The sequence below is a fragment of the Conger conger genome, chromosome 13 (assembly GCF_963514075.1).
Source record: "Conger conger chromosome 13, fConCon1.1, whole genome shotgun sequence".
NCBI lineage: Eukaryota > Metazoa > Chordata > Actinopteri > Anguilliformes > Congridae > Conger > Conger conger.
In genome coordinates, this window is record NC_083772.1 from 25,511,152 (window position 1) to 25,522,343 (window position 11,192).

Genomic DNA, 11,192 nt, shown 5'->3' on the forward strand with positions numbered 1-11,192 from the left:
AGGTGGCAGAGTGGAGAGTTCAGGTGCGGTGTAGGCCAGGGCTCAGTAGCAGCCTGTCTGTCCCAGATGGCCCCTGGTCTAAAGCCCTGTGTGTGTCTGTGTCTGTGTGTGTGTGTGTGTGTGTGTGTGTGTGTGTGTGTGTGTGTGTGCGTGCGTGTGTGCATGCTCTCTCCCTTGCAGCTCTGAAGAGTGGCAGAAAGTGAGCGAGAGAGAGAGGGAGAAGCTGGGCGTCACAGTGCAGGAGGACGGAGAGTTCTGGTGAGAGCACCACCCCACCGTCATTTCTGCATTCTGAGGAGCTTCCTTTCATTGCTATTCCTGCAGAGAACTCGGCCTTAATCGCATAAGAGCTCAATCTTTAACTTGTAAGACTTGTAAGAAGATGTTGTGCAGCACAGGGCTTTGTGGTTTTTGAAAAGTGGGTTTTAAGTGAATCTGGGATTCTGTCTATGTATAAATGCTGTCGCTCTGGATAAGAGTGTCCGCTAAGTGCCGGTAATGTAATATAATGTTGTCTGTTTTCTTTCTCTACCTACAGTTTCCTGCTATTTCTCTGCCTCAGCTCAAACACTAAACCCGCTTCTCACTGTCTTCTGTCTAGATTTTAACCTTCTCCTTACTGCATGACATCCAAAAATCTCACTTTCTCCTCACTGTGAGCTTTGGGCCCTACTCTTCTCCCTCTCTGATGTCTCAACCTAATTTTGTCTGATGTTTGAACCATATCCATCTCCTTCCCTGAGATTTAAGCCCTAACTTTGAGATTGTAGACAGTCATGGTCGCGTGAAGTCTTGGTCTCTTCCTGGGCCTTAGACACTCCATTCAGTGACTGACCCCTCCCTTACCCTCTCCCACGCCACACCTATGACCCAGGATGACCTTTGAGGATTTCTGCCGTTACTTCACTGACCTTATCCTGTGTCGACTCATCAACACCTCCTACCTGAGCATCCACAAGACCTGGGAGGAGGCGGTGATGCGGGGGTCGTGGGTTCACCAGGACGACCCGCTGAGGAACCGCTCTGGGGGCTGCACCAACCACAAAGCCTCCTTCCTGCAGAATCCCCAGGTACAGCCCCACATGAGTGCTGGGCCAGGTGTGTGCAGCTGCTCTGAGCCTTGGTCCAGTGCTGTGTGCAGCTGCTCTGAGCCTTGGTCCAGTGCTGGGCCAGGTGTCTGTGTCTACCCTGAGCCTTGGTCCAGTGCTGGGCCAGGTGTGTGCAGCTGCTCTGAGCCTTGGTCCAGTGCTGTGTGCAGCTGCTCTGAGCCTTGGTCCAGTGCTGGGCCAGGTGTCTGTGTCTACCCTGAGCCTTGGTCCAGTGCTGGGCCAGGTGTGTGCAGCTGCTCTGAGCCTTGGTCCAGTGCTGTGTGCAGCTGCTCTGAGCCTTGGTCCAGTGCTGGGCCAGGTGTCTGTGTCTACCCTGAGCCTTGGTCCAGTGCTGGGCCAGGTGTGTGCAGCTGCTCTGAGCTTTGGTCCAGTGCTGGGCTAGTGTAAGTGCAGTGTAAACCTTAACAGCTGTCTGTGTCATGTGTATTTGCAGCTGTCTCTATCCTGAGTGTTGTGTGTGTCTTAACAGCTGTCTGTATGATGTGTGTTGTGTGTCTGTATGTCTGCTAGGTGTTCTGTGTGTGTGTGTGTGTGTGTGTGTGTGTTTTGAGTCTGACTGAACCGTGTGTTTGCGCCCTCAGTACGTGTTTGACGTGAAGAAAGCCGAGGATGAGGTTCTGATCTGCCTGCAGCAGAAGGACCGCCGTGCCCGGCCCAAAGAAGGGAAGGGGGAGAACCTGGCCATCGGATTCGACATCCACCGGGTGAGGGCCGCCACGGGCTGGGGTGGGGTAATGCACTCAGAGTAGAGTCACTGATTTGTTTATCTCAGGTCTGCAAAAGCACTATGAAAGCATTTAATCTCAGTGTAACTATCTGTTACATTGTTATTAATGTGTGTTGTTGGAAGCAACACACTCTCAAGTACATAAACTTGTAATTAAATTGAGATTATTAACATTTTCCCATGTTCATCCTTAAGAGTAAAGTACAGTTACTGCAGTTGGAGTAGCCATCGGAATTGTCCTGTGTATGTTATACTCACTTCAGCCTTCACCAGTTTCAGTGAAGGGACATCACTTGCTGTGTACAGAGGCTGACTGTATGAAGGTGTGGTTGTGTGCGCTGGGTTTGTCTGGCGGGAGGGTGTGTGTACAGGTATAACCAGTCTCTGTGTCTCCAGGTGGAGTTGAACAGGAAGTACCGTATGCACATGGTGCAGCAGAAGGTGGGAGGCTCTGTCTACATCAACTCCCGCTGCGTGTTCCTGAGGAAGGACCTGAAGGAGGGGCGCTACGTCATCATCCCCACCACCTTCGACCCTGGCCTGCAGGGCGAATTCCTGCTCCGGGTCTTCACCGACGTGCCTGCGGACTGCAAGTAAACCCCCCCCCCCACTTCCTGTCTCTGTGCCAGCGACCCTCCTCATGATCATTTATAAACAGATAGCCCTTCACTGTCATATCTCATCAATCCGAGTCATTCATTCGATACTGTTACTAAACATTAACGGCATGGTGGCGTTGAGTGGGTGTGTTTTGCAGGGGTATGTGATTATGGGTGTGTGTATGTGTGTGTGGGTGGGTTTTAGTGTGTGTGTGTGTGTGTGTGTGTATGTATGGTGGGTGGGGCAGCGGGGAGAGGCTGCAGTAGCTACATTGGCTTGAGGGCAGGAACGTTCCCTTGGTTGAGCTGTTTTTGTGGGTGAGCTCAATGCAAGGGAAGCTGCTTTGTGACCACAGAGAGCTGACCCTGGACGAGCCGCCCCAGACCTGCTGGACCGGGATGTGTGGATACCCCCTCCTGGTGACACAGGTGCACGTGATGGCCGCAGTGGGGCTGCAGGGCCAGGACTCAAACGGAGGTACGCCCCCCCTGTGGATAAGTGGGACACTGCACAGACACGCAGTGAAAAAATAACAGCTCAAGTTAGATTTTAAAACAGCTGGTAGCTGGTTGACCAGTTCAGACCAGCTCCCAGCTTGACATGGTTTGACCAGCTCAAGCCATGTTTTGAAACAGCTGGTAGCTCAGACAAGCTACAAGCACTAGCTGGTTGACCAGCTCATTCCCAGCTAGACCAACATATGACCAGCTCAATTTTCAAGCTGGCCTAGCTGGATTTTACATCAGCGGAGTTGATTTATTGAGATGTTCGATAGAGCTTTTCTCTTGAAAACACAACTACAGAGAGACCAATTAAATACCAAGTATTTCACACAGTTACCAATAAGGGGGAGACCATATGTTTGGGGGGTTTGGTGGGGAAAACATTAAAATGCTTTGTTTCAGGTGTTCATTCACCAGCTCTTTATTTCCCCTGCATGCATGTTGTTCTTTAAGTCTATTACATCAGTGTGTCATCTGGATTGTCCAATATTGTTGGAGCTGCGTTGCATGTCACCATTCCATTCTGTTCTGAATAAGAGTTGTTTAACACATATGATCAGTAGTCATTATGGCCATATTCAAACCAGCAAGAAGCTGAATCACCAAGAGCTCTGAATTCATCAAATTTTAATTTAATGCACTGTATGTGGGCACCACCTTGTGGCCAAAGTCCATGACTGCAGGTTGTTTAAATTGTTTAATTACAATTTTTTTATTCTTTCTTCTGGCGTGACCATGGTCAGTTTAAAGACGTAAGTGTCTAAAATACTATAGTTTAATGACACTGTCTTGTGCTGTGTTGAAATTTCTTCTCTGTGTCATATGGCATGCATTGCCACATGATTGACAGGTGTCACTCTTGTTTACAGCCTCAGACCCTTATGTTATCATCAGCTGTGAGGGGCAGAAGGTGCGCTCTCCGGTCCACAAAAACAACTGTAACCCAGAGTTCGACACCAAAGGGGTCTTCTACAGGAGGAAATCGAAGGGAGGCGTTCACATTGAGGTTAGTGGGGTGGTGCTGGCAGAAATGCCAGTTGTGTTATTATAAAGAGTTATGAGTTATAACAACACTGACACCAGAGGTCCGTTCTTTGGGTTATCTCTCTTATCAATTATTTCCTAAACTTATCTCTTTCTTTTCCTATCTCCCTGACTCTGGTTTCTTTCTTAAACTTTCCATTTATATTCATTTCATCTTTATATTCACATGCCATTCCTCTCCCTCCCTTTCCCTTCTTGCTCTGTGTCTTCTCTCTCTGTCTCTCTCTCTCTCACACTCTCTCTGTCTGTCTCCCCCTCTCTCTCTCTCTCTCTCTTTCTCGCTCTCTCTGTTTCCGTCTCTCTTTCACTCCCTCCCTTTCTCTCTGTCTCCGTCTCTCTCTCTCTCTAAACTCTGCAGGTCTACAATAAGAACGTGGGCCATGACTCCTTCCTGGGTCAGGTGACCCTGTCCAGTGAACCCAGCGACCTCCAGCAGCACACCATCCACCTGCGAGACAAGGGGAATCGCCAGAGCAACGACCTGCCAGGCACGCTGACCGTCCGCATCATCACCTCCAACACGCTGACCGAAATCTGAGCCCCACGCAGCCCCACAGGATGTATATGTGCTGTATATTCTCTCTATATAATCTCTCTAAATACAGTATATTACGAGGGCTGAGCTTGGAGCGTCTCCTCTGTGTTCCTGAGCTCACAAGCTGCTCTCACACATGACTCGTTCTCTTGGCCCCTCTCTCTCCCTTTGGGTCCCCTGTTCTGTCATCAGATGGGGCACCCCTCCCTTAATTGCCCAATGAACAGCTGAAATTACTGACCCTGAAAAATGAAGTAAAGCAGTATCTCTTCCTACGCAAGTCTTTGAGTGATTGGCCCCGTCTGTCCCTGTACTGACACAGAGAGCCGTGTTTGAAGACTGAGCCTGGGGCCACTTCTTTCAAACGGCTTGATGATTCGTGTCAGTTTGCTCAGTAGCATCTGCTTCCTTTACTCCTTTGCCAAGTCGGACCTTTTCGTCCTGCCTGCCGCTGAACTGTTTACGGGACCAACGCCGGCCGCCTGCGTCTGCCTCGTGTCTGCAAAGTGCCCCCTTTGGGTCTCCCTAGCCCCTCGCCGCTGTCGCCCTGTGGGGGCTGCTGACCCTCGGTGATGCAGAGGAAGTGAGGCACAGGAAATGGAAATGGTGCGGAGGAAGTCGTGCGGAGGAAACAGTGCCACACACAGGGCGGAACAGGAGAGTCTGCCTTACGGAGCGCAGCGTGTACAGAGCGTGTGGGGAGCCTCACAGATCTCAGTAATACGGATGTGCCGGTCTGAGGGCGGGCGTCAGGCCTAGCTCCCTCCCCCCACGGAGCCTCGCCCGCCTCCGTCAGGGCCTGTGTGCCAAGAGCTTTACAGGAAGATGACGTAACTGATTGATATCGACAGCAGCGGTGGCTGTAAGAGAGAAAGAGCTCATAAATTGCTTTTAAATTATACAGCCCCAGGGAAGTGCACGGGTGGTGCAGCAGAAGAAAGTGCCATACAGTCAGGACTGAACATGGTGAAGTCCCGGCTGACTTAACGTTTACGTAACTCTCGGGTTTTACTGAATGGTTGGGTGACCCGTGTCATTCTATGCTGAATGCGTATAGAAAGCACTGAGTGAAGAAGATGGCAGTGATGGTCTTACTGCCATTACAAAACTGTCTTACCAACAATGTGTATCATTTTCCCCTCATCCACTCTGCTGCATTTTGATATCTACACTGAGCATCTTGCCCCTGTGTCTCTCAGTGTCATTTCTTTCTTGTTTCTTTTATTTAAACAGTGGCTGCGTCTGTGCCGGTTTTTGCTCTGCTCCACTTGTATGTGCTACTGAGCGTGTGCAGTACAGAGAGCCTGAGTGACAGGAGCTGAAGCAGGGACCAGGCTTAATGTGTCTCAGGTGTGATGTGCCAGTGGGAACAATGCAGGCCTGTTCAGGCCCGGAGACAGGGAGTTCTGTTCTGCTTCAGCTAGGGTTTCTTCACTTCAGAAGTTCATTCGGACGGATTAACATGCGCTTTCTTTGTTCAAAAAGACAAAAATAATTAACTTTCTCTTCATAGCACAAGTCTTCTGTGGGCTATTCAGTCAAGCAATGAATGTGCTGAGTTGAATGAAGAAGAAACATTTCAGTGATTTGTTTTGCTAGAGTACATTCATTCATTCATTCATTCATTCAGTCATTTACTAAATCCATTTATCTGAACATTTCTTAATCTCATTTCAAACCATGTTAAATTCCAATTCAAAAAGCGCACTTTGAGTCATAATTTATATGCCAAAGCAGTAATTGTGCAATTTTATCAGTGAACCGATACATTCATGGGGTTCATTCTTCATCTTCCCTAATCTTCAACTGACAGGTTCTCCTGCTGTTTATTTTAAAGATTTTTTGATACAAATTTTACAAACGTCTCTGTGGCAATCCCATTGTGAATAAGGATATGCTAAATATAATGTTATTGCATGGTCAAGTATTCATACTGTACATGTCTTCCTAATATGAAAGCATAAACATGAGCTACCACTTACTGCCAAGTGAAAAGTGTCCATCGTACTTACCAAAGTGTTTGAGTGGTAAAACCAACTCTATAGTGCTGCAAAGCAGCAAATACGTGTAGAACAAAGAAAGAATGAATGCTTGTAGGCTTGACTGTTAAAAGTTGTAGAGGAATGTGTTGCTTGTTTAAACTGTTAGGAAGGTTAGGAAGATTTAAAGTTGAAATTTTAATCTATGGAGGATGACTGTCATAAAATCCTCGATTTATGTTTATTTCTCTCGAGTCCTTAAAAAATTGTTTTTCATAAACATTTGAGGAGGGTTGGCAAATCCTGTTCCTGGAGATCTACTGTCCTACAGATTTTTACTCCAGCTCTAACAAAGCTAGAGATTGTGTTAATTAGTAGAATCGGGTGTGCCAAATTAGGGTTGAAATTAATACCTACAGAACGCTAGGTCTCCTGGACAGAATTGGGCAGCCCTGCTGTTGAGTACTGAAGACATTGTTTTGGATTCAAATGCTTTTCAATGCTCTACTGAGCTTGTCTGGTGCATTGAAGCCTATTAAATACTCTCAAAAAGTGCAAACCGGCCTGCTGGTCCTCTTGGCTGGCTCAATTGCATCAGGCAAGACGAATCAAGCACAGAGAAGTATTTGAATCCAAAACAATTACATATTTGACCCAAGTCTGATTAATTTTGAAACCAATGTACTCAGCTTTCTGTTTTTTCATTGTGCATATCTTTCACAATGTCCCAAATGCATGACATTTTAGGTGGTGTCGTATCAATAATTGTCAGTTGTCTCCAAAGCTGTCTCTGCAAACTCTGCTTACAGTTCATGCAACTACCTTATAAAGTCACTTTCTGTCAAATCATGATATCTGAGCCATTAGCATACCATCTGAGAACATAGAGTATGAAGTATACCGTTTAAATTGATTGTTAAGGAAGGTTACAGTACATCTCTTCATGCCAGATATGAATTTGTTCATATGATATAAATGTAATAAAAACAGCTAAATTACAGTATCTCTTTCTTGTAGCTTTACCCTGATTGTTTACCTCAACCCTGATGTAACTGCATGATTCAGTCTATGGAATGCGACCAAGGCCTTTTTAATGCCTGTTTTTAATCAATATTTTGTATTTTTTCTGTTAAATTTTTAATATCTATGCTGGATATTGGTTTTGAAGGAAATACATCTACTCTTAATAAATCAATCTGAAAAGATGCATTTGAGTTTTTGATTTCATTATATACCATTTGACTTTCACGAAGGGAAATTCATTCATCCATCCATCCATCCATTATCTGAACCCGCTTATCCTGAACAGGGTCGCAGGGGGCTGGAGCCTATCCCAGCATACATTGCGCGAAAGGCAGGAATACACCCTGGACAGGTCGCCAGTCCATCGCAGGGCACACACACCATTCACTCACACACTCATACCTACGGGCAATTTAGACTCTCCAATCAGCCTAACCTGCATGTCTTTGGACTGTGGGCGGAAACCGGAGTACCCGGAGGAAACCCACGCAAACTCCACACAGAGAGGACCCGGCCAACCGGGGTTCAAACCCAGGACCTTCTTGCTGTGAGACAGCAGTGCTACCCACTGCACCATCCGTGCCGCCCTTACTAGGGGAAATATGGATTTAAATAAATGTTATTTGCTATTCGGATACAGATTATTGGAGTTTTGGTTAGAAACACAATGGAGCCAAGTCACAGCACTGGACCAATCCCCTTTCAAATTTGAGAACAATATCACCAAAATTGAGCATTCTGCTCATTCATTCATTTTTCTAATCTGTCTAGGCAGTTTTCCAAAAAGGACATTTGGAGACTCCGAAAAGACACATGGAATCTCAATCAGGGGTAAAATGCTGCATTTTGCTTACCAAACTCTACAACACCTTTTATCCTGAAAAAAAGTGTTTGCACTTACCCCCGCTTGTCACCCTCACCTACCTCTGTGTCCCAAACTCCCTCTCATTGCATCTATCCTCAGACAGCAACAGGTTGAGAAGATCGTAAAAAATAAGTACAATAATCACAATACCATCTTATATACTAATATTTCATTGAGGTCCATTGATTTAAGTTTTTGTCAAATACCCAACCCACGACAAACACATTCCATAATTTCACATGCCATTTATTATTCCAAAGCAGGCTGGCTTAGCACACAGCATAATATCACTGTACTTATCCGGTGTAGTTTCAGTGTACAATATGTCCAGTTGTACTTAGGTGGGGGGAGTCATATGGTTGCTATGTTACCCATGATGGAGCGGCAGGTAAAACAGCTAACTTGCTAATCAGGGTAAATGAGTTTATCCCCAGAACTGCCTTGTGTTACAGATAAGCTCCTGAACAGTAATGTAACTGAATCCATGTAATCAAAGTGCTTCCCTTTTTTTTTCAGTTGAATCTGATCTTAACTTGTCTTAAGCTCTTACTGAAACCATTGCCAGAGCACAAGCTCATGAGTCAGCAGAAAGATTCACAGATTATTATTATATTAGTTAGTGGATTAAATTGTGGATATTCTATGTATTTCTTCTGACACGTCATGGCCTTGTAGGTAGATCACTCTAGCGTCAATTATCGTCTGATTACAGTTTGGCAGTCCCATTTTTGCTGAACCAACATAGTGCATTTAGCAGGAAATGGAAGGAGGGATTCTATATTGGGACCAAATCCGGATGACATTTATACGGGAGGGAGAGGTGTCTGAGTCTCATCCCGCCCCCCTCGGATGCTTTTAAGATCAACTTAACGAAGCGTGAGGAATCTCGACATGGATGTCCCTCTTAAAATTCAAACTGTGACCTTTTCCCACACAAAGGCAATTTGGAGAGACCAATCGACTCCAGATGGGGTGAGACGAGAGGCACTATGTGTGTGGGTGGAGGTGGGGTCTGAGAACGGTGGGGTTTTGGGAGACCGGTCCAGTCATTTTCACGCTGCTTTGTCCAGCGTGTGTGGTACTGTGGCACTCCCTACCCCTCTCCTCCTCTTCCTCCTCCCCTCCCTCCATGTTACCCAGCTAACCTGACCCCTCCCCCCTCTAAGAGGGCTCAGTGGCGGTGAATGAGAGAGCCACTGTGTCAGTCTTAATACCCCTACAGAGTGGGAGCAGCAGGTGCCTGTATCACCTCAGAGAGAGAGAGAGAGAGAGAGAGAGAGAGAGAGAGAGAGACAGGGAGGGAGAGAGAGAGGTAGAGAGAGCTCTCCTTCAGGCTGTAACCTCAGTCACTAACCTGTCCTGACTGCTCTGTGGACATACCCGAGTGGATACCACCACACACACACAGCCCTGGGCGAGGGAAGAGAGCACAGTACTATCCTGAACCTCTGAGAGGTATGTAAACAGCCTGAAGGCTTAAGCATGGCGGTCTCTTAAGACCTTACCTAAAGCTTCTTATGTCTAACGTTTTTCTCCAGCGTAGTAGGAGTTGGACCTGGGGGGAGGGTGGACATGTTTCTATTCTGTTCCGTGCTTACTGTTGTTTGTTATGGTTCAGAAAATTTGAGTTGTAAAGCAGGCAGGAACATATGGTTAGGAGCACTATACTGTATGGGTATAGATTGTTAACAAATAAAAGAGTCTGAACTTCTATTATCTGAGGTCACTGGTGCAGGAGGACTGTCCTCCCATGTCCTCCTGGTGTATGAGACCACAAGCTGATTCATCTTGGTTATCTTCTCTCCTGTCTGGTGCTTCACCCCTGGTGCTGTCTTTTTAGGAAGTCTGTAAGGCCAACAGTACTGTATAAGTCTTAGGTGAACGTGGCCAGCTTTATATCCTGATTATGTGTGTTTCAGTCACAGTTACAACACCATTCTAATTGAGACCCTGTCATCCATGGCACACTAAACCTGTAATCTCTCATTATTCCGACTTTACTACAAACCGTGCAGTGGCTTTTTCTCTGCATGGAGCTGTTATGCCTGTTTATTGGCTTTAATGTTGAATGAATAGTTCGCAGAAGTGCTTTTTCAGCTGTGCTAACTTGTCACAGTTCTGTGGAAACTGGACTGATGGAAAGTGTAATAAGAACAGGATTATTATTGGTGTAATCCTGATTACTGAAGTTAATAATGCATAAATACTGCCCAGTCAAACTGCTGCCATTTTACGGGTTTATAGCACGTGGTGAGCAAGTTTAAAGAAGCAAGTTTGAAGAAAATCCACACTCCTGGTATCTGCTGGGGACATTATGAGAATGTAATGTCAGAGCTGGGCGATGCAGAAGGATCTGCCCGCTCAGTGGGGTAGTGCAGTTGACTTTGGGCCCTCACTATGAAGCATGAATCATTAACTTCTGTCATAGTGGCCTGTTTCAGAGCATACATGCAGGGCTTCAAGCACAGCACTGCTGACTTCTGTTATGTTCAAGCATTCATTATGGCCATTGATGTATGGACTGTAAATTTACCACCAGTTGTAAACACAAAGGTTAAATGTCAGATTTTCCAAGTCTTCCTCAAAACCCAACTCTTAAAAAACTATTATGCATTCTTTGTATCTGTAAGAAAGAACTAGGCACCAGGGAGGTGCAGCCTTGAGGTTTATTGACTGCATTTGCATCCTGCAACCTTTTCATGCTGCTGTTTCTGAGATGCATTTTGATCAGATAAACATTTGAAACCTAAAAGCATCTGCTGGGCAAACTCATAACGCACTGAGAGACAGTCTGAAGCTCACAGAAT

The 11,192-nt window shown here is 46.1% G+C and overlaps 1 protein-coding gene across 1 annotated transcript in view; it reads left to right on the forward strand.

The window, feature by feature from the left end:
- The window catches only part of capn5a (calpain 5a), a 38,648-nt gene extending 30,945 nt beyond the window's left edge, over nucleotides 1–7,703 (forward strand). The window contains exons 7-13 of the mRNA XM_061217529.1: nucleotides 181–258; nucleotides 875–1,070; nucleotides 1,691–1,813; nucleotides 2,233–2,429; nucleotides 2,792–2,913; nucleotides 3,809–3,945; nucleotides 4,342–7,703. Of these exons, the coding sequence (XP_061073513.1) occupies nucleotides 181–258; nucleotides 875–1,070; nucleotides 1,691–1,813; nucleotides 2,233–2,429; nucleotides 2,792–2,913; nucleotides 3,809–3,945; nucleotides 4,342–4,521 (1,033 nt within the window). The 3' untranslated portion in view covers nucleotides 4,522–7,703. The remainder of the gene's footprint in view (nucleotides 1–180; nucleotides 259–874; nucleotides 1,071–1,690; nucleotides 1,814–2,232; nucleotides 2,430–2,791; nucleotides 2,914–3,808; nucleotides 3,946–4,341) is intronic.
- The last annotated feature ends 3,489 nt before the right edge of the window (nucleotides 7,704–11,192 follow it).